The 23,918-nt window shown below is 42.2% G+C and overlaps 1 protein-coding gene across 4 annotated transcripts; it reads left to right on the top strand.

The window, feature by feature from the left end:
- Window positions 1-2,572: 2,572 nt before the first annotated feature.
- Window positions 2,573-18,310, top strand: RNASEL (ribonuclease L). 4 transcript variants are annotated; one of them, XM_019027577.3, is made up of 8 exons: window positions 2,599-2,684; window positions 4,240-4,256; window positions 4,881-6,524; window positions 7,684-7,769; window positions 9,588-9,793; window positions 10,495-10,627; window positions 15,555-15,688; window positions 16,366-18,310. In XM_019027577.3, exons 3-8 carry the CDS (start codon window positions 5,045-5,047, stop codon window positions 16,550-16,552), a joined length of 2,226 nt encoding a protein of 741 aa, XP_018883122.2. In that variant the 5' UTR covers window positions 2,599-2,684; window positions 4,240-4,256; window positions 4,881-5,044; the 3' UTR covers window positions 16,553-18,310. The 4 variants fall into 4 exon arrangements, with proteins under 4 accessions (XP_004028062.2, XP_063566394.1, XP_018883122.2 ...); XM_004028013.2 differs by lacking the exon at window positions 4,240-4,256 and having other exon boundaries at window positions 2,573-2,684; XM_063710322.1 differs by lacking the exons at window positions 15,555-15,688; window positions 16,366-18,310 and adding an exon at window positions 11,845-14,856.
- The last annotated feature ends 5,608 nt before the right edge of the window (window positions 18,311-23,918 follow it).

The following is a 23,918-nucleotide window of genomic DNA, read 5'->3' on the forward strand; positions in this document are numbered from 1 at the left end:
GTAATCCCAGAACTTTGGGAGGCCGAGGTGGGTGGATCACTTGAGGTCAGGAGTTCGAGACCAGCCTGGCCAACATGGTGAAACCCTGTTTCTACTAAAAATACAAAAATTAGCCAGGCATGGTGGCTCATACTTGTAATTCCAGCTACTTGGGAGGCTGGGGCACGAGAATCACTTGAACTTGGGAGGTGGAGGTTGTGGTGAGCCGAGATCACACCACTGCACTCCAGCCTGGGTGACAGAGCAAGACTCCATCTCAAAAAACTCACACCTGTAATCCCAGCACTTTGGGAGGCTGAGGCGGGTGGATAACGAGGTCGGGAGTTCAAGACCAGCCTGACCAACGTGGCGAAACCCCATCTCTACTAAAAATACAAAAATTAGCTGGATGTGGTGGTGTGTGCCTGTAATCCCAGCTCCTCAGGAGGCTAAGGCAAGAGAATCACTTGAACCCAGGAGACAGAGGTTTCAGTGAGCCAAGATCGCACCACTGCACTCCAGCCTGGGTGACAGAGTGAGACTCCATCTCGAAAAGAAAAAAAAAAAGAAAAGAATGGGGACAAGCTGTTTCTCTGTGATGTTCAGTGATATAGATCAAATCCTTAGAGCAAGTTACTTAACCACTTTATGCTTCAGTTTTCTTATCTGCAAAACGGAGACAAAAATAGTACCTACATCATAAGGATAAGATTAAATAATTTAATACACATATAAAGTGTTCAGAACAGTTCCTGGACCATATTAAAGAGCTATGTAAATGTTTGTCATTATTAACAGAATCATCCACATTTTCATCACTCTTACTAATATCATTAGTTCTGGTAGCAAGGCAGCATAGGTCAAGATATAGAGGTAGAAGCATATGACATAATGTGATGAGGAACTGGAGGCTAGCACTGATGATGCCCATGAGGAGTAGGGACAGGCAGGGACTGTATTATAACCTGAAATCATGATATGTTGGGTTTTTCAACTGTTTATGATCTATTTCTGCCTATTAAGATGCAAGCTCCAAGAAGAACTCCGTGAGGAACTGGTATGGTAAATCACTCTATGCCAGACATGCAGAATAGTCACTGGTAACATAGTCAGTGCTCAATAAGTTTTTTTTTTTTTTTGAGACGGAGTCTTGCTCTGTCATCCAGGCTGGAGTGTAGTGGTACTATGTTGGCTCACTTCAACCTCCACCTCCTGGGTTCGAGCAATTCTCCTGCCTCAGCCTCCCGAGTAGCTGGGATTACTGCACGACACCACACCTGGCTACTTTTTGTATTTTTAGTAGAGACGCGGTTTCACCATGTTGGCCAGGCTGGTCTTGAACTCCTGAACTCAGGTGATCTGCCTGCCTTGGCCTCCCAAAGTGCTGGGATTACAGGTGTGAGCCACCGCACCTGTCCAACAAGTATTAATTAAATGAATAATGGGTTAAGGATTTTTGAACTTTGTCCTGAAAATGATGGTGGGTCAATGATGCAGGGTGGAACAATGGATGAAGGGCTAGGAAGCAAGTCATCAGTTTCTTGCTATAAATGATGACAAGGACTTGACTGGTCATCCCTTTGCAGATGAAAGCAAGAGACTTGGTGTTGGGATGAGGATGAGGGGTGGCCCCCGGGTGATGGTGCCATCTGTGGAGATGGAATAAATGGGAGGAGGGGCAGATTTAGGAAAAGATGAGTATTTCCATTTGACACATATTCAAGATTTGTAGCTCTAAAGCTCAGCAGAGAGGCTGGGGTTAGAGAGCGAGGCCTGGGAATCCCTGGTGTATAAGGGGTGGTAGAGGCCCCGGGTCTGGATGGTGTGACACAGGTGGTCGTCAAGTGACCATGCACTACTTGTTGTTCACAAGTCCCAGGGCTTTGTCTCCCCAGCAAGACTGGGTATTCTTTGGGGATGGAAATACTTTCCACTACAGCACTAAGTACACAGTACACAGCTCATTGCTAGGAAGATAGTCAAGAACAGAACTTGTAGAGCAGAAAGGAACCTTCAAAACCAAGTTATAGGAGAGAACTGAGGCCCTACATGGTTAAATCGCATGCCTGAGGTCACTCAGCTAAGCAGCCACAGAGCTGGCTGTAGGATCAGGTCTCCAGACTGCCAGTCCGGTACCCTTCTGAGAAGGTCGCACTGCCTCAGAGCTGTGAGTTGAGTGAGCTGAGACAGGTGACAGGGCTTGGGCTTTGGGCTTACTTGGCTTCTATGAGCCTGCGTTTCATAATCAACAAGATTGTCATGGGTTAACTGGGACCATGCTGCATGTAAAGCATTGTGTCTGGAACACAATAGGTGCTCAATATGTGTTTACTTTCCATTCCTTTCTTCCAAGAAGACCAGAATTCGCAATGACAAAGAAAGGATGCAAGAGTGATGGATGCAGTTGGCTGCTGCCACCTGAAAGGCTGCAAGACTGAGAGGTGAGTGACATGACCCCGGGCATCACATTCCTCATCAGCAGACAGAAAGTGGCCATTGCTTTCCTCCAGAAGGTGTGCAAGTAGAAGCTTTGCTCCTGGTGCCAGAGTGAGCCTGTGGCTGCTTTCCCTCCCACACTCCTCACTCCTTTCTTGGCTCCGCCCTGCTGGCTCAGTGACGCAGCAGGAGGAAACTGCTCGGGCTGCAAGCAGTCTTCCAGGCTTAGCGGCTGCCAAAGGAATAATTGAGACGTCTGAGTTGAGCAGGTAAGGCAGGCAGAAGGAGGAAAGCTAGAAAACCTCGATAAGTCGATCCTGAAGAATTCTTGGGCTTTGGAGACTGGAGAGGCCAGGGGCTGGAGGACTTGGGAAGTGGGAGGGGAGCTCCCAGCCCTCGGCTGCCCGGAAGGATCTTCCTCCAGTGCCCTTCCAGAGTTCTGTCAGAGTCCGCACGTCATTTATCCATGTCCTCAGTTTCTCAGGCATCTCTTTGCGACTTACTCAGGTCGCACAGAGAAAGTGAAATTGAAAGCAGGATTGTCTGTTGGAGTACTTCCGCAGGCTCGTCTCTTCTCGACTCTGATGCGTCACTCAGGGCTTCCTTGATATTTCCTCTCCTTCCCGGCTCCTTTGTTTATACCAGCCCACCTCACATCTGATTGTAATGGGGACGGTCTACACAAACACTTTGGTTCAAAGATTTCATTGCCTGGTGATCGTGTATGTGTTGCACAATTAATTAAACTTCTAAGAGGCTAATCAATTAACCTCTGAGGCTTTGAAACTGTCAGAGTGGTGAGATTGCTGAAAAAGGGTTGCTTCGTGAATTCTATAGCAGATGCAGTTATTTAAATATTCAGGTAACAGTTTCGGGCTGTCTGATGATTGAACTGGATCTGTAATTCTCAGATCTGATTGACAGTTGGACGAAATTGATAGCTGCCAGTTGCCTATTCGTGTAGTAGCTATATGCACATGTGTAGGGAGAATAGAATTCACTAAGCAATTTATTTTTTCATAAAGGGATATAATTAGCTCTAACATTCATTGAGTGGCTAATATTTGCAACACTCCATACTTTAATGTACTTTACACACATGACTGTATTTATTTTTGTCTCCATTTCAGGAAATAGAAAATTGAGATTCAACAATCCAAGGTTACAGGAAGTAATAGTAAAAAATTACACAGCCACAAGCTCAAACTTAGATCTCCCTAAGGTCAGAGTACAAGCTCTTTTCACTACTGCAGATACTCCTTGACTTATGATGGGGTTACATACAGATAAACCCATCCTAAATTGAAAATATTGTAAGTCAAAAGCACATTTAATACACCTAATCTACTGAACGTCAGAGCTTATCCTAGCTTACCTTAAATGTGCTCAGAACACTTACATTAGGCTACAGTTGGGCAAAATCATCTAGCTCAAAGCTTATTTTATAATAAAGTGTTAAATGTCTCATGTATTTATCGAATGCTGTGCTGAAATAAAAAACAGAATGGTTGTATGTGTACTTGAAGTGTGGTTTCTACTGAATGTTTATTGCTTTTCCACCACTGCAAAGTCAAAAAATCATAAATCAAAGTCAGAAAACATAAGTCAGATATTGTCTGTACTTTAAATAGGGGCACAGGGTTGTACAAAGAGGACATGCACAGAGTCAGCAAACACAGTGATCAACCTTCCTGGTGACATAAGAAATGCAAACGGAAAAAAAGCCAAGAAATATGTTTTTCTTATTGAATGAGGGTTCTTCTTTTTTTATTGATAAATAATTGATGTGCATATTTTCATGGTCTTTTTTTTTTTTTTTTTTAGGAAGCCACCTATCTCCGGTAAGAATATATTTATATGACATTGAAAGCAATTTGTTAATATAGGTTAAGAATCCTAAATACAATCATATCTTTTGAATAGTCATTAAATTCTTTGAAGTCTATCTTATGAAATCTATCATAAGATCTATCAAAAGAAAATAAACTAAAATAAGCTGAATTTGCTGCAACATCATTTAGAATTTTTAAATTTTTAATTTTAAAAAACCCTTTAAAACTTATTTTTGAAAACCACTCAGTAATAGAGAAATGAAACAACTGTATGATTTCATATTACATAGTCATGAAAAATGTTTTACAAGACTTTGCAATAACATAGGAAATGACTTATAGTACGGTATTAAATGAAAGGAAGTAGGATACAGTTACTTACAGAGTATAATTCCAAATGTCTTAAAAAATATATAGAAATACACTAAAATATTAACATTGGCTGTTTCTGGGCATTGGGACTAGAGAAATAATTTTCTTATTTTGAATTTACATATATTTATATTCTGTAATTTAAAAGTTTTATAATAAATAAATATATATATTTAGAAAAAATGCTAATATAATTAATTTCTCTGATTCAAGTGTTTTCTCCCTATTGTAAAATTACAAAGCACCTCTCTTCGTTGCCAGGTGGAATGTCAGAAGACTGAGAACATTGTTCCTTCTTCATACTGCTGCTCTGTTGCCAGAGAATCCCAATTTACACTCAAAGCTTCTTTGATTAAGTGCTAGGAGATAAGTTTGCATTTTCTCAAGGAAAAGGCAAAAAGTGGTAGCAGGTGGCATTTACCGTCATGGAGACCAGGGATCATAACAACCCCCAGGAGGGACCCACGTCCTCCAGCGGTAGAAGGGCTGCAGTGGAAGACAATCACTTGCTGATTAAAGCTGTTCAAAACGGAGATGTTGACCTGGTCCAGCAATTGCTGGAAGGTGGAGCCAATGTTAATTTCCAGGAAGAGGAAGGGGGCTGGACACCTCTGCATAACGCAGTACAAATGAGCAGGGAGGACATTGTGGAACTTCTGCTTCGTCATGGTGCTGACCCTGTTCTGAGGAAGAAGAATGGGGCCACGCCCTTTATCCTCGCAGCGATTGCGGGGAGCGTGAAGCTGCTGAAACTTTTCCTTTCTAAAGGAGCAGATGTCAATGAGTGTGATTTTTATGGCTTCACAGCCTTCATGGAAGCCGCTGTGTATGGTAAGGTCAAAGCCCTAAAATTCCTTTATAAGAGAGGAGCAAATGTGAATTTGAGGCGAAAGACAAAAGAGGATCAAGAGCGGCTGAGGAAAGGAGGGGCCACAGCTCTCATGGACGCTGCTGAAAAAGGACACGTAGAGGTCTTGAAGATTCTCCTTGATGAGATGGGGGCAGATGTAAACGCCTGCGACAATATGGGCAGAAATGCCTTGATCCATGCTCTCCTGAGCTCTCACGATAGGGATGTGGAGGCTATTACGCATCTGCTGCTGGACCATGGGGCTGATGTCAATGTGAGGGGAGAAAGAGGGAAGACTCCCCTGATCCTGGCAGTGGAGAAGAAGCACTTGGGTTTGGTGCGGAGGCTTCTGGAGCAAGAGCACATAGAGATTAATGACACAGACAGTGATGGCAAAACAGCACTGCTGCTTGCTGTTGAACTCAAACTGAAGAAAATCGCCGAGTTGCTGTGCAAACGTGGAGCCAGTACAGATTGTGGGGATCTTGTTATGACAGCGAGGCGGAATTATGACCATTCCCTTGTGAAGTTTCTTCTCTCTCATGGAGCCAAAGAAGATTTTCACCCTCCTGCTGAAGACTGGAAGCCTCAGAGCTCACACTGGGGGGCAGCCCTGAAGGATCTCCACAGAATATACCGCCCTATGATTGGCAAACTCAAGTTCTTTATTGATGAAAAATACAAAATTGCTGATACTTCAGAAGGAGGCATCTACCTGGGGTTCTATGAGAAGCAAGAAGTAGCTGTGAAGACGTTCTGTGAGGGCAGCCCACGTGCACAGCGGGAAGTCTCTTGTCTGCAAAGCAGCCGAGAGAACAGTCACTTGGTGACATTCTATGGGAGTGAGAGCCACAGGGGCCACTTGTTTGTGTGTGTCACCCTCTGTGAGCAGACTCTGGAAGCGTGTTTGGATGTGCACAGAGGGGAAGATGTGGAAAATGAGGAAGATGAGTTTGCCCGAAATGTCCTGTCATCTATATTTAAGGCTGTTCAAGAACTACACTTGTCCTGTGGATACACCCACCAGGATCTGCAACCACAAAACATCTTAATAGGTGAGTCCCCAATCCCCAGTTCTCTCTTAGAAATTGTGGGATCTTTGTTTATGAAAGGAAAAGTTTTTCATTGCAGAGAGGAAAGGCCTAGAGTAAATGTGGATGATTCAATTTGAGGATCATTATTACGACAAATTCATAATTACAGTGCAGTGTCTCCTGCTACCAATTATAACTGGGTTCTGTTAGTCTACATGAAGGTTGTTAGATGCCAACAGAATACCAGGCTAGCCTTAGATTGCCACTGGCAAAATAAACAGATGAAGGCATGTCATGGATCAAAGTAGCTCCAGAAATTTGAGAATCCTAGAGGTGAGTTCCTTCAGACAAGATGGCAGTAACCAGGAAACTTACTGACAAAATTGAGGTCAAAGTTGAGGATGTCAGGACAAGATGTGACGTAGTGAAGACACAGACTCCAAGGCAGAACAAGTCAGAATCCACTGGTCCAAGCCAAACAAAGGGAAGGAAAATAGCATTTTCTTTTAAATGTTAAAAGAAAAGCAGGGCTGACCGTAAAGTCCCAGGAAGCAATATGGTGCGGGGGAGCAAGCCAGGGCTTCAGCGATGATTAGGGTGGCTTGAAGCCTAGTCTCACTAGTTTGTAGTTTTGTAACCTCAGACAAGTCACTTGATACTGTGAGCCTCAGTTCCTCACTTGAGGCTGATAATGCCTCCTTCGTAAGTTTGTTATGAGGTCTAAGTGCAATGATGAAATAGTAAGTCATTTGGTACATCATAGGTGCTCAGGAAAGGCTGTTCTTGCCTAAAGGGTCTAAGCAGAGTACATACCTTATCCATAGACATGCACTGAGATTTAAGCTCAGTGTAAGGGAACAGCTCCTTTACAAATTTGTGCTTTCGGCCCCTGGAATTGCATGAACGAGGAGCTGGTTAAATTTGTCCTCATCCCTTCCTACCCCCTGGCCTGGAAAAAATAAAATGTAAGTGCTGCTCTTGGCAGATACCTAACAGATCAAATGAAACAGTGCACATGGCAGTGTTTTGAGGGGTGAATGGCAATACAGATATAAGGTTTATTATTGCCGTCCACAGAGATGATGATTTTTATAGCATGTTACATATTTATATAAATCAATTGAGTCTCACTTTATGGAGAATGAGTATTTTCAATGTGCCTCTGCAAACTTTTCCTTAGATTCTAAGAAAGCTGCTCACCTGGCAGATTTTGATAAGAGCATCAAGTGGGCTGGAGATCCACAGGAAGTCAAGAGAGATCTAGAGGTAAATTCTACAATCCAGTTTACCTTTCTTCTTTCTGCTTCCTTATTCTTTCATGTAGTAGTCAGGGTTCTCTAGAGGGACAGAACTAGTAGGACATATGTATATATGAAAGGGAGTTTATTAAGGAGAATTGACTCACACGGTCACAACATAAAGTCCCATAATAAGCCATCTACAAGTTGAGGAACAAGGAAGCCAGTGATGGGTCAGTCTGAGTACCAAAACCTCAAAAGTAGGGAAGCCGACAGTGCAGCCTTCAGTCTGTGGCCAAAGGCCTGAAAGCCCCTGGCAAACCACTGGTGTAAGTCCAAAACTCCATAAGCTGAAGAACTTGGATACTGATGTTTGAGGGCAGGAAGCATCCAGCACAGGAGAAAGATGAAGGCCAGAAGTCTTAGCAAGTCGTCTGCTCTTTCATTTTCTGCCTGCTTTATTTTAGCCATGCTGGCAGCTGATTAGATGGTGCCCACCGAGACTGAATGTGGGTCTGCCTCTCCCAGTCCACTGACTCAAACGTTGCTCTCCTTCGGCAACACCCTCACAGACACACCCAGGCACAATACTTTGCATCCTTCAACTCAAGTTGACACTCAATATTAACCGTCACAGTTCATTACCTTATTTCCTATGGGCAATTGGAGGGCATTCTGTTTTAACCAGGAAAAAAAGAATGTTCAAGGCTTTCCCCATCTTGCTCACTGTCCTGACTCCCCTGTAGGCCGTGGCATTTCCTTGGGCTTCTCCTGCAGCAGAGCTTTCAAGATGACAATGGGAAGGTGCAACAGCTTGGGTCGGTGTGGAGTTGGCTGTCACTGTGGACCCTTACTGTATCTCTTTGAATCTGTCTTCCTCCACTACCTTAATAAGTAAATAAACTGAGCATGCCACATCTTCTCTCCAGGAGAGAATTTCAAATATCTCCAATATTCATTGAGGAGTTATTTTTCTACCTAAGAACAGAGTAAGTGAGGTTTTTTTCACCACAAACTCAAACTCGTGGGCTACACTCTGCAGAAGGCTGGATACTAAGGTTCTCTGAAAACTCCTGGGAGGAGTGAGGTCAATTCCCAGCTTGAAAGAACCTAAGCTTGGCCAAAAAGATGAAGACTCTGAAATAGCTGTTGCTCCTGAGGGGACATGGAGATTGGCCGCTGTAGACCAAAGCCCCCAGGCTGATTCTGACCCTGTCAGGGTAGGTCTTTCCTGGAGAGTTTTACAGGGTGCTGCACTTTCAACCTAATGGGCGAGACTCTCCACCCATATGTCTGGCCTGCTGGTTTGGTGGCATCAGATTTCAGCTCCTTCCTTGACTGGTGGCTAGTGCAGAGAGTTCCTTAGGCAACCTTCTTCTTGGCCTTTCCTCCTGGCCACGGCCTAATCCCTGGGGTCATCACTTTGCCTCTCCTGGCCTGGACTGACTTTTTTATTTGCTGCGTGATATAGCCTCAGACCCAAAGTCCCAGTTCCCAGCCAGGCTGTCAGTTCTCCCTGTGTTTAAAGCATTCTCCCTTTCCTCAATTTATCTATATTCTGTCCATACATTTGAGGCCCAGCTCAAATCTCTCTTCCTCCAAGCAGTCTGCCCTAACAACTGTGACTTATATGTATCTTTTGCTCTTCATAAAACTAAGTGGTATGGGCGATATACTGCCTTGAAGAGGTCTGTATGCACACATCTGTGTCTTCCCTCCCTAACAAGCCTACAGATTCCTTGAGATTCCTCCCATCATCTTGTTTGCTAATAGCGTGCACCACTGCTTCCAGGGTTACCCAAATAATTAGTAAGCATCTTTGGCTTGATTTATGGCTTTTGTGCAGGACCTTGGACGGCTGGTCCTCTATGTGGTAAAGAAGGGAAGCATCTCATTTGAGGAGCTGAAGGCTCAAAGTGATGAAGAGGTGGTTCAACTTTCTCCAGATGAGGAAACTAAGGACCTCACTCATCGTCTCTTCCATCCTGGGGAACATGTGAGGGACTGTCTGAGTGACCTGCTGGGTCATCCCTTCTTTTGGACTTGGGAGAGGTAAGTAAAACTTTGTGCAGATGCCACAGGCCTCCAGGATGGAGAGGGTAAGGTGGTGCAGACAGAAGTCTGGGCTGCAAATCAGGAGACCCAGGCTTTTTTCTTAGCTTGGGATTTACTGGCTGTGTGTCCTTGGAGAGATGACTTAACCTCTCTGGAGTCTGCTTTTCATTTCTGAAGAATAAGGAGGGGAAAAAAAGAGATGCTTGCCTCTCCTATCATGCAGAATTTTTGAAGACACAGTTGTATTACTTTTATTAAAAACCAAAATCTAGCCAGGCGCGGTGGCTCACGCCTGTAATCCCAGCACTTTGGGAGGCCGAGGCGGGTGGATCATGAGGTCAGGAGTTCCAGACCAGCCTGGTCAGCATGGTGAAACCCCGTCTCTACTAAAAATACAAAAGTTAGCCGAGCGTGGTGGCAGGTGCCTGTAATGCCAGCTACTTGGGAAGCTGAGGCAGGAGAATTGCTTGAACCCGGGAGGTGGAGGTTGCAGTGAGCCAAGATTGCGCTACTGCACTCCAGCTTGGGGGACAGAGTGAGACTCCATCTCAAAAAAAAAAAAAAAAAAAAAAAAAAAAGAAAGAAAGAAAAACCAAGAAAGCACAAAAAACACCAAAATCTAATGGTTTTCTTTTTCTGGAAAAGGAAAGGGAGGGATGGGATGATCACGATCATTTAGATCATTTAGTCATCTTCAGCCGCTATAGGACGCTTCGGAATGTGGGAAATGAATCCGACATCAAAACACGAAAATCTGAAAGTGACATCCTCAGACTACTGCAACCTGGGCCTTCTGAACATTCCAAAAGTTTTGACAAGTGGACGACTAAGGTATGAACAATTCCTATAGTGCAGGGGTTAGTCCAGGAATAAGAATTTGTGTAATGTTTTATGTTAGTTTTTCTATCTTATTTTACACCAGTGGCAAACCAGAGGCTCAAAGAGGTGATTTTGCCTCCTGCATTCCCGTCCCTATCCCCCTAGGCTCCCCGCCGGGGTGTCTACTTCTACTTTCAGAAGCTGGCCCTCCCTCTCTCCCGTTCAGACCCATGCCCCTCTGATAGACTGTTATTCAGGCTCCCCCTGGATGGCCTTATCCCAGCCCACGAGCCTTTCCCTTACTTAGCTGATAATCCTCTTGCCATTATGGCACGAGCAGCTGACTAAATAGAGCTTAATCCAAGGGAAGTGCTTCACCGTGAGGTGTTTCAGTCCAGGTACAGCCTGGCTGCCTCCACTGCCTGTAAACAGCCCAGCTCTCAGGATCCACACACAGACCTACATTCTGCCTGAGGAAACAGACTCTGAAGGAAAGATGATCTTTCAAATTGCTCTCTTTAAGAAAAGTTCCACCTAACTTGCATTAATTATAGTGGAACTCTACAAAATTAGTCATCATCTCAATCTAGTCAGTACTGTCAGAACTTTCATTATTAATTAACAAACATCTATACAATACCAATTATGTGCTAGGCCCATGCAAGGCCTTGAGCATACAAAGCAGAATACAATGTGTCCCTGTGGGGCTGAGAAGCCCACGGAAATGATGCTGTGGGATGTGTGCTGGGCATCCCAGGGACATGTGCAAAGCACTGTGGGAGAACCCATAATCTTCAGGTCTTGGAAACCAACAGCTTCCTATCCTAGACCTGACCTGGGACTCTGCTTCTCCTAATTCTTGTTTTGCATTCCTTCCCTCACTGGTCTCTAGACTGCACATCACACTCATAATTACTGGCTTACGGTCCATTTTCCTTGCTAGACTGTAAGTTCCATGAAGGCAGAGACTACCCATTGTCTTGTCAGTTATTGTATCCCTGGCATGGAGTAGATGTGCCATGACTCTTTGCTAAAAGAATGTCTATCAAACTTTGGCTAAAATTTTAACTTGTAGAAACAAAGAAATTTGAAAGCAACTATGATAGTGATAGCTAATGATTATGTAGTATCATTATGATTATGTGGCAGCCGTAGTTCTTGAGACTTTACATGAGTTACCACATTTAATCTTTAGCACAACTTCTGAGACAATCATCTATATTTTGCAGATGAGCAAGCTGAGGCACAGACAAATAATTTTTCCAACTACACAGAACCAGTAAGGGGTGCACCAGGATTTGAAGCTGGGAAGGATGGCTGCAGAGGCCATGTGCTTAAGCCACACCACTACACGAAGCTATGATGGCATCAAGTCTACCAACTCATTTACTCACTGAGGAAATTGAGGCTCAGAGACCACACTCAAATTACTCATGCCTGGACAGTCAGAGATTGGCAGACCTGGAAAGAGGAACTTGTTCTTTTATTTCCCAATTTATTGGTTCTTTTCACTAAATTCCATGGGCTTATATTGAATTTTGATAGTCTTCAGGTTTTAACTTCAAGTTTTACCTTTTAATTCCCATTTTACACTTTGTTTTTCTGTTGACTTGCCCATTTTCATGGTCACACAATTAATTTTGTCAGCATAGGTCTGGAGCCCAAGTTTTCCAGCTTGTATGACTGTATTGGTTCTTGACTTGCCCCATCCTGCCACACATACGTGCTTGGCGTTTCTCACGGGTGTTCTGCACAGAGTGCACCTGGCCAGTCTCAGCAGCATCCTCACTAGTATTGCTCTTTCATCAGTTACTCTTCCTAAGTGACCCACTGGATTCTTGACTGTTGCATCTTGATCTCGTAGCCCAAACTCTTTCTAAATATGAGAGCCATCTATGGCTCTGTATCTATGAGGGTGACAAGCACAGAGAAAGAGGATGACATTACTGTGATATGAAAGGAGTTGCCCTGGGACACCTGCAGGCAAGGAGAAACAAGTAACCTTGTTTAAAATATAAATTTTAGGGGGTACTAGTATAGTTTTGTTACATGGATATATTGTGTAGTGGTAAAGTTGGGCTTTTAGTGTAACCATTACCTGAATAACGCACATTGTACCCATTAAGTAATTTCTCATCCCTCTCACTCCAACCCTCCCACCTTTCCAAGTCTCCAATTCTATTATTCCACTGTCTACATCCATGTGTACACATTATTGAGCTCCCACTTATGAGAGAACATGTGATATTTGACTTCCTGTTTGTAAGTCATTTCACTTAAAATAATGGCCTCCAGCTCCGTCCATGTGGCCACAAAAGACATGATTTCATTCTTCTTTTTTATGGCTGAAATGGCCCAGACACATTTTCTTTATCCAATCATCTGTTGATGGACACTTAGGTGGATTCCATATCTTTGCTATTATGAATAGTGCTGTAGTAAACATATGAGTGCAGGTATCTTTTTGATATAAGATTTCTTGGGCCGAGTGCAGTGGCTCACACCTGTAATCCCAGCACTTTGGGAGGCCGAGATGGGTGGATCATTTGAGGTCAGGAGTTTGAGACCAGCCTGGCCAACATGGCAAAACCCAGTCTCTACTAAATTACAAAACTTAGCCAAGCATTGTGGCACACGTCTGTAATCCCAGCTACTTGGGCGGCTGAGGCATGAGAATTGCTTCAGCCTGTGAAGCAGAGGTTACAGTGAGCTGAGATGGTGCCACTGCACTCCAGCCTGGGCGATAGAGTGAGACTCTGTCTCAAAAAAAAAAAAAAAAAAAAAAAAAAAGATTATTTTGGCAGATACTCAGTACATTCTCTTTTCTCTGCATCCTCATCAACATCTGTTACTTTTTGACTTTTTAATAGTAGCCCCTAGTATAAGATGATATCTCATTGGTTTTAATTTGCGTTTCTCTGATGATTGGTGATGTTAAGCATTTTTTCATATGCTTTTTGGCAATTTGTACGTCTTCTTTTGAGAAATGTCTGTTCTTGTCATTTGCCCACTTTTTAATGGGGTTATTATTTTTTATTGTTAAGTTGTTTGAGTTCCTCGTAAATTCTGGATATCAGTCCTCTGTTGGATGCATAGTTTGCAAATATTTTTTTTCCCATGCTGCAGGTTGTTTGTTCACTCTGTTTATTTCTTTTGCTGTGCAGAAGTTTTTAGTTTAATTAAACCCCATCTGTTTCTTTATTTTCATTGCTTGTGCTTTTGGGGTCTTAGTCATGAATTCTTTGCCTAGACCAATGTCCAGAAGAGTTTTTCCTAGGTTTTCTTTTAGTATTTTTATAGTTTCAGGTCTTACATTTAAGTCTTTAATCCATCTTGAGTTGATTTTTGTATACACTGAGAGAGAGAGGTCTAGTTTTAATCTTCTACATATGGCAGTCTAATTTTCCCAGCACCACTTGCTGAATAGGGTGTCTTTTTCCCAGTGTATGTTTTTGCCGACTTTGTCAAAGATCAGTTGGTTGTAGATATGTGGCTTTATTTGTGGCTTCTCTATTCTGTTCCATTGATCTATGTGTCTATTTTTATACCAGTACTGTGCTGTTTTGGTTATCTTAGCCTTGCACAATAATTGGAGGTATATCATAATGTGATGCCTCCAACTTTGTTTTTTTTTTCCTTAAGATGCCTGTGGCTATTTGGGCTCTTTTTTGGTTTCATGTGAATTTTAGGATTTTTTCTCTAATTCTGTGAAAAATGATGTTGGTATTTTGATAGGGATTGTGTTGAATCTGTAGATTGCTTTGGGCGGGGTGATCACTTTAACAATATTAGTTATTCCTTTTGGAAATATACCTAAAAAAACAAAAACAAACAAACAAACAAAACCGTTCACTTTGGCCATGGTTGCCAGGCCCAGTTTCAGTCTGAATAGCCCTTTTAAAGAAAGAAATGTAATCAAGTACGAATTTGAAAGGGTGGCCACAGGATAAAAATATTGTATAGTATAATGAACGAGTTTCCTAGTATAGTAGTCAAAGATTTTTTAACCATATTTTAATATATTTAATTTCTTATGAAAACAATTTACTTGGAAAATACAGACACACATTTGAACATACTTATAATCTCACATCCAGACACAATTATGTATATAGTTTTAATTTTAAAAATTTTTTAATTTTTTTGCCAGGCGTGGTGGCCCACACCTGTAATCCCAGCACTTTGGGGGCCAAGGTGGGTGAATCACAAGGTCAGGAGTTTGAGACCAGCCTGGCCAACATGGTGAAACCCTGTCTCTACTAAAAATACAAAAAAAAAAAATTAGCTGGGCATAGTGGCAGGTGCCTGTAATCCCAGCTACTCGGGAGGCTGAGGCAGGAGAATTGCTTGAACCCGGGAGGCAGAGGTTGCAGTGAGCCAAGATTGCGCCACTGCACTCCAGCCCTGGCGACAGAGTGAGACTCCGTCTCGAAAAAAAAAAAAAAATTTATTTTTTTGAGATGGAGTCTTGCTCTGTTACTGAGACCGGAGTGCAGTGGTGCGATCTCAGCTCACTGCAACCTCCACCTCCCAGGTTCAAGTGACTCTCCTGCCTCAGTCTCCCAAGTAGCTGGGATTACAGTCAGCGCCACCACGTCCGGCTAATTTTTTAGCAGAAATTTTTAGTAGAAATGAGATTTCACTATGTTGGCCAGGCTGGTCTCAAACTCCTGACCTCAGGTGATCTGCCCATTTCGGCCTCTGAAAGTGCTGGGACTACAGATGTGAGCCACCGCACCCAGCCCAGACACAATTATAGTTAGCATTTTGGTATACAGCATTTACTTCCATTTTTAAATTATTTTGCTTTATTAATTAGTTGGTAATTATAGAATATATGAATATATTCAAATTTATATTTTGCCTTTTGGTATGATTATTTCATCAGGATTTATTTTGTGTTGCTACCACATTTTTGTGTTATTTTTTATTTCTTTAGATTAATGAATGTGTTATGAAAAAAATGAATAAGTTTTATGAAAAAAGAGGCAATTTCTACCAGAACACTGTGGGTGACCTGCTAAAGTTCATCCGGAATTTGGGGGAACACATCGATGAAGAAAAGCATAAAAAGTAAGTATTGTTTTCATTCCTACAAATTATATGTGAAATGAGAACAATTTAAAAAATCCAATTCTAAGTTCATATCTACGATGGAAAAAAGAAAATTTATCTTGATGAAAGAAAAGTAATTCCTTCCCTCTGTGTGTAAAAGGGCTATCACTGTGGCCTTACAATTAATGAGGGACATGTCCAGCAGGCTTTCGTCTTCCTTGTCATTTTTTTGTTGGATAAACGGTAAAACAAATTGAACAGGAGCTAGTGACTCCCTTCTGTGAAGTAACACAGGAGACTGGACAGCTAGATAAAGTGAAGGTAGAGTTATATACGTCTAAAAATAGCCCACATTAGTTAGATCAGCTTTTGCTGACAAAAATGTTAGTTGCAAACTCACAAAAAAGCCTTGCAGTTCAGGGCTCTTCTGGATTTTGGAATTGTAGGTAGAGGATTGTGGCATTGCACTATTTCCATTTTATGAAAGAACAATCTAAAGTTCAGAAAGATTGTGGCCAAAGGTTGCACAATTAGTTGAAGAGTCAAGGGAGGATTCTTGCTCTGTCAGATTCCAAAGTCCTTATTTATTCTGCAATAGAAATCGAGTGAGCAAAGAGATCTTCAGGGCCATATGCTGTGAAGTGGGGAAGAATAATTTGGGGCAAGCATGCTGAACAATTTGTGTTTTATTTCAGGATGAAATTAAAAATTGGAGACCCTTCCCGGTATTTTCAGAAGACATTTCCAGATCTGGTGATCTATGTCTATACAAAACTACAGAACACAGAATATAGAAAGCATTTCCCCCAAACCCACAGTCCAAACAAGCCTCAGTGTGATGGAGCTGGTGGGGCCTGTGGGTTGGCCAGCCCTGGGTGCTGATGGACTGATTTGCTGGAGTTCAGGGAACTACTTATTAGCTGTAGAGTCCTTGGCAAATCACAACATTCTGGGCCTTTTAACTCACCAGGTTACTTGTGAGGGATGAGTTGCATAGCTGATATGTCAATCCCTGGCATCATGTATTCCATATGTCTATAACAAAAGCAATACATACCCAGACTACACTAGTCCATAAGCTTTACCCACTAACTGGGAGGACATTCTGCTAAGATTCCTTTTGTCAATTGCACCAAAAGAATGAGTGCCTTGACCCCTAATGCTGCATATGTTACAATTCTCTCACTTAATTTTCCCAATGATCTTGCAAAACAGGGATTATCATCCCCATTTAAGAACTGAGGAACCTGAGACTCAGAGAGTGTAAGCTACTGGCCCAAGATTATTCAATTTATACCTAGCACTTTATAAATTTATGTGGTGTTATTGGTACCTCTCATTTGGGCACCTTGAAACTTAACTATCCTTCCAGGGCTCTTCCAGATGAGGCCCAAAACATATATGGGGGCTCCAGGAATCTCATTCATTCATTCAGTATTTATTGAGCATCTAGTATAAGTCTGGGCACTGGGTGCATGAATTCCACTCCTTCCAGAACCAACTGCATTGGTTTTCCATGACCTTAAGGCAGTAGTTCTCAACTGGGGGGCAATTTTGCACTGAAGAGAGCATTTGGCAGAGTCTGAAGAAGTTTTTGGTGTCACAGCTTTGTGGGGAGCATGCTATGGCATTTAGTGGGTAAAGACAAGGGATGCTGCCAAACCTACCTTGCACAGGACAGCCCCTGCAACAAAGAATTATCCAGACAAAAATATCAATGGTGCTGAGGTTGAGAAAACCTGCCTTAAGGGGCTGGGATGCTTTTGAACTAGCTTAGGGCCCAGGACTGTGGAGTGTGTGGACCACCCCACAGAGGAGGAACTCAGATTTATTTACTCTTGCTGGATCTGTAGTGATGGAGTTTCTTCTGGTGTCAGCCCCACAGGAGGCTCCCAGGCCTCCCTCACTTCCCATACCCAGTCTGGGAGCTCTTTCTGGCTCCCAAGCACCCAGAGCTGTCCTCCGCCTTTTAGTTTTGGTTCCTCCACTGGAATGTAGGCTCCTCATGGGTGATGGCTATCTTTTCTTGACTTTGTATCTTCACTGCCAAGCAAAAAGTCTGCCAAGTGGCAATGTTCAATAAATATTCATTGAATAATGAATGAACCATCTTCGTACATGAATAATAATACTGTCTTACATTTTTCTGGTGCTTTATAATGTATACATTACATCTGCGTATTTTATTTTATTTAATTTTCAAAACAATCCTTTAAGGTCAACATTGTTATCCTTATTTTGCTGATGGGGAAACTAAGGTTAGAAACATTTTGATTTCCTCTAGGACGTATAGCTAGGAAGTGTTACTATCTTGATTTGAACAAATTTTCTGGTGCTAAGTCTGATGTTCTTTCCATGAATCATTGTGGTGGTTGAGATGGAGCTTTGTAATGGGAATAAAACAGTACCTGAGGTTCTTTCTGAAAAGGAGGTATCTAGCAATGGATAAATAGATATCACTGAATGAAATTAAATGTTGATTAGGAACAAATTTAAGGCTTAAAAAATACTTTATGAGCAGCAAGATTGCTTTAACTTTTAAAATGAAGCTTTGGTTGTCTGATTTGTAATGAGCACCTGGATATGTCAATTAAAATGCCCATTTGTGAAGCTTACTCAATAAAACTTTAAATTGTCTTATTTAGTCTGATTTTCTTTAAGTGACATTTCCACTTTAGGGAGTGGGTGATATCTACAATAGAAAATATTCACTAAGTAATTCCTGGGTAAGTTTTAAGAAAGGTCATCCTGCTGTCTGAAAATGGGAAAAGGAGCTATTTTTGACTTCCTAGTAATTCTGGAACAAAGTGGGCCTAGCATGTAGTGAGAGAAGGGAGGAAATGATCATTTTTCCCTCTGCTTGAATTCTCTGAGAGTTTCTGTTGACATTCTGCAAACATTTCTCGTTCTGTTGTCATCGTCACAAACATTTCATTGAGCATGTGGTTCATATCAGGTCCTGTGTTAGGCAGGCTGATTCTGTACTCTTGCTCAGGGGTAAAAGCTCTATCCCCGTGTGCTTTACTCAGCAGTTGGTGGCATTTACCTGTCTCTCCAATAAGCCTGGGAGGGCAGAGGTCATATCCCATTTCCTCACATGGTGCCTGGTGTGTTATAAGTGTGTAGTGTGTTTAAGTTATAAGATACTCCTTGAATTCACTGGTTGAGAAGAACCTTTAACATTTGATTTTTGGTGGGTCTTTGCTGGAGCTGCAGCCTGGGAGAGAGGTAAGTCTTGGAGCCGACCCCTGGGGCAGCTCTTCCGTTCTCTACCCCATCAGCTTTAGGACACAGTGGGCTTTCAAGATGATTTGGGTAAAGAACAGCACAACCTTCCTCTGGAGGAGACCCTGGGAAATTCAGCTTTCCTTTTTCCTTTCTGTGGAGATTTTCTCTCAGGCTTGCCTAAGTGCCTAGTACAGTGCCTGGCATATACTATGCACCCAGTTTTACTTGTTGCTGTTCTTAATTACTGCTATATAGTGAATTGTGTCCCTCCCAAGTTCATACATTGAAGCCCTAACCCCCCAATGTGTTAGTATTTGAAGATGGGGGTCTTTGAGAGGTAATTAGTGTTGGATGAGGTCATGAGGATAGGGCCCTCATGTTGGGATTAATGACCTCATAAGAAGACAGAAAGAGCTCTCCTTTCTCACTGCCTTATGAACACACAGAAAGAAAGTGTCCATCTGCAAGCCACAATGAGAGTCTTCACCAGGACCCCAAGGGACAAAAGTGACTAAGACAATCACCATAGGCTTGCAGCAAATGTTTATTCTCCTCCGGTTTTCTCCTATCACATGAACAGATTTTTTTTTTTTTTTTGAGATGGAGTCTCACTCTGTCGCCCAGGCTGGAGTGCAGTGGTGCAATCTCAGCTTACTGCAAGCTCCACCTCCCAGGTTCACACCGTTCTCCTGCCTCAGCCTCCCCAGCAGCTGGGACTATGGGCACCTGCCACCAAACCTGGCTAATTTTTTTGTATTTTTAGTAGAGACGGGGTTTTACCATGTTAGCCAGGATGGTCTCGATCTCCTGACCTCGTGATCCACCTGCCTTGGCCTCCCAAAGTGCTGGGATTACAGGCATGAGCCACAGCACCCGGCCATATTTTTTTTTTTAAAGGAATGTTTTTTCATCACCTCCACAGTGTTTTTCATTTGTGTAAACTTTTCATTGCTTTATGGCCTATTTGCTTAGACTAAGACCAAAAGATGGGCCAGGCATGGTGGCTTACATCTGTAGTCCCTGCATTTTGGGAGGCTGAGGTAGGCAGACCACTTGAGATCAGGAGTTCAAGAAAAGCCTGGGCAACAAGGTGAAACCCTGTCTCTACAAAAAATGCAAAAAAAAAAAAAAAAAAAAAAAAATTAGCCAGACCTGGCGGCATGTGCCTGTGGTCCCAGCTACTCGGGAGGCTGAGATGAGAGGATAGCTTGAGCCTGGGAGGCAGAGGTTGCAGTGCGCAGAGATCAGGCCATTGCACTCCAGCCAGGGCAACAGAGCCAGACTCTGTCTCAAAAACAAACAAACAAACAAAAGAGCCTGCCAAGACCAGCTCGGTCGGGGAGACCCTAACCCCATGGCGCTAGAGGAATTAAAGACACACACACAGAAATATAGAGGTGTGGAGTGGGAAATCAGGGGTCTCATAGCCTGCAGAGCTGAGAGCCCTGAACAGAGATTTACCCATGTATTTATGAACACAAGCCAGTGATAAGCATTGTTTCTATAGATTATGGATTAACTAAAAGTATTCCTTATGGGAAATAAAGGGATGGGCTGAAATAAAGGGATGGGCTCTGGCTAGTTATCTGCAGCAGGAGCATGTCCTTAAGGCACAGATCGCTCATGATATTGTTTGTGATTTAAGAATGCCTTTAAGTGGTTTTCCACCCTGGGTGGGCCAGGTATTCCTTGCCCTCATTCCGGTAAACCCAAAACCTTCCAGTGCGGGCATCATGGCCACCATGAACATGTCACAGTGCTGCAGAGATTTTGTTTATGGCCAATTTTGGGGCCAGTTTATGGCCAGATTTTGGGTGGCCTGTTCCCAACAAGACCCAAAGATGGTACTAACAAGAGGAGAGAAGTGGGCGGGGAAAAAGCAAAGGAATTGGATTTTTTGAGGCTCTAGAACACCATCAACAGGATTCTATGTTGATAATATTTATATTTAATATTATTTATTAATAATATTTATTCAAAAATAATAACATAACATTACTATGTTAGCCACTAATATTGGCCTATAAAAATTTAACCCATGAATCTTGAAGTGATTTGATGTCCAAAGCAGGAGTGAACCCAAAGCAATGAGAGACAGAAACACAGAGAATTTCACTTTCTGCCCACTGAACATTCTCTCTTCTTGAGAATCAAGTCTTTTAAAAAATACATTTTGTGAAACAATAATCAGCGAAGACTTTGTTTAGCTCTTTTAACAGGGACTAAATGACTGTGACTCAGACAAGGTAGAAGATTATGTGTCTTTCATGTTAATGTCTCAGCTGTTCAGCAGACCAGGAAGTAGGAAGTTACGCTCCATAAGTCAGTGAACAAATAAGATCAAAATCCCTGTCCTCATGAGGTGGGAGCAGGGTGGGGAAGAAAACCAACATCCATAAGGACAGAGTATACTAGAGGGTAATAGTAAGCCGGAAGAAAGTTAAGCAAGGTAAGAGTTGGTAGTTAGGGAAAGTAGATTAAATTTAAAGACGGGGGTCAGGTGGACCGCATCAAGAGGGAGCCTACCAAGTGAAACTGCAAGGAAGCAAAAGAGCAAGCCGTGGAGGTATTTGAGGGAAAGCAAACAGAGGGGACAGATAGTCAGTTCAGAGGCCCTGGGGCCTGTTCATACCTGAGCTGTTTGAGGAGCACAAAAGCATGGTTGCCATACAGAGTGAGCAAAGACCAGCAAGAATAAGGGAAGACAGAGGGGTCAGGGAACCAGGGAGGGAGGGCCCCAAAGCACATGGAAGGATTTGGGTTTTTACTGAGATGGGAAGCCCTTGGTGGACTGTGGGCAGAGGAGTGGCATGATGTAGCTTAACACTTAAAAGAATCACTCTGGGTCCTCTGTGAACAGAAAGCAGAGGGCAAGAATAAAAACAGGAAGATCAGTTAGGAGACTATTAAATAGTTTGTGCAAAGACTTTAGTAGCCGATGCTGGGTGACAGCAGTGAGGTTGACTTCAAGTGGGCAGGCAGACTGGGGATGTATTTTGAAGGTAGAGCCAACAGGATTTACTGACAGAGTGAGATATGGTGTGAGAGAGACGAGTCCAGGACAATTGTCAGCATTTTGGCCTTGAGTGACTGGAGGAGTAGGGCTGCTATTAAACGGAGGTGGAAAGGCTTCCAGAGGAGCAGGTTTAGAGGGAAGACCAAGAGTTTCATTTGGGACATGCCAAAAGTGATATTTCTAATAGACGTTTAAGTGGAGATGTCATATAGGGTTAGATGTGTGGATCAGGAGTTCAGGGAGATTGGCTGGGGAGAAATTCGTGAGTCATCTAATGATAGTATTAACGGCCTTGCAATGAGAAATGATTATTGAGAGAATGAGTGTAGGAAGAAAATAACAGGGAGAAAGAGGAAGAGAGGTCAAATAGTTACTTCCATCACTTCTGCCTACATTCCTTTGGGCGGAATTCAGCTACATGTCTTTATCCAGCTGCAAGGGAGGTTGGGGAATGAAGTTTCTGCTTGGGTAACCAGGGGCGCAGCTAAAATGTAGGGGGTTCTATTACTAAAAATATGAAGAGGAGAAGGGAAATAAGAAGAGGAACAGTTAGCAGTGGCTTCCAACTTGGTGTTTTTATGATGCATCTAATGAAAAAAGAGAACAGAAGGCAGAGAAAAAAGTGACAAGAATAGGAAGAACAAGAAGATGGGATTGGGGAGAGAAAGTTGAGGGAAAGGAGGGAGGGGGGAAATATGAAGGCGGGAATGCAGAGGAGTTTGAGTATATGAGGAAAAGAGAAGAGGTGAAGTAGGATAGAAAGAGGAGAAAAAAGGTTAGGGAGGCGTAGAGGAGGGAGGAAAAAGGGGATGGAGAAGTGTGACAAAAAAATAAAAAGACAAGAGATTAAAGTGGAAGCAAAGAGAAGGGGTAGCAAATACATTCTAGAAAGGGGGCAACATAGTGAAACCCCACCTAAAAAAAATAGCTGTGGTGGTGTGAGCCTGAGACTACAGTGAGCCATGATCATGCCATTGAACTCTGGCCTGGGCAACAGAGTGGGACCCTGTCTCAACAAACAAACAAACAAGCAAACAAATAAAAATCGAAAGGAGAAATTTGCCTTACAGGCATCTGCCAGTTACCCACATCTGAGTGGAAATTGAGGCTTATGTTTTACCAGTTTTTATACTTGAATTAATCTCACTGATATGCAGTAAGTACTGGCTGTGTGCTGGGCCCTGAACACATAGAGATGAGGGAGCTTTTTTTCACTTCCCATAAAGAACAGAACAGCAAAATAGCACCTGTAGGATGTTACTTTTTAAGAAATTTTGGGTAAATGATGTGGGTTGAAAAAGACCAGAAGCAAAAAAAGTTGAACTTTAAGACATAAGCCAATTTAAAAATGAGTAATCAAATGTATTATAAGTTTAATAGTTGTGTCCTGTGAGAAACCCAATTATGTTATAATTCATATTATTTGATAAATAATACAATGAAAGTATCATAAATAAAGACTCACACTCTTTTTACTGTAACAAGCTATTTTAATTTTTTGTATTTTATCTTGAACTCATTTACATGCATATGAGAGTTTCGCATAATTGACACCCTAGTGTATTAGTTCATTCTGATGCTGCATTTTTACTTAGATAAAATTACTTATATTACAAATATAGCATCATATTGATTTATAGTAATTATTTAAATGAATATCTAATACTCTATCAGGTTAAAGTATCCAAGATTGTTTACACATTTTCCTTTGGCTGATTTATAGTTTGCTTCAATTTTTAATATGACTAATACTCCAAAGATCTATGTCACACATATAATTTATTCCTTAAAAAATATATATATAGTTATTTTCTTCCTTCTGAATATTACTGTAAAAATGTATACATAATTATTACTTGAAATATGTGAAATACCTGGGTGGGTATGTTTAATTTTAGTTCATTGTGGGAAAGTTAATTTTAGAAAAGAAGAAAGAATAAAATAAATAGCACTTTGTAATCCTGACACAGAGTAATCAGTGTTAAACTTCTGATATAGATATAT

This window comes from Gorilla gorilla, chromosome 1, assembly GCF_029281585.2.
Source record: "Gorilla gorilla gorilla isolate KB3781 chromosome 1, NHGRI_mGorGor1-v2.1_pri, whole genome shotgun sequence".
Classification (NCBI taxonomy): domain Eukaryota; kingdom Metazoa; phylum Chordata; class Mammalia; order Primates; family Hominidae; genus Gorilla; species Gorilla gorilla.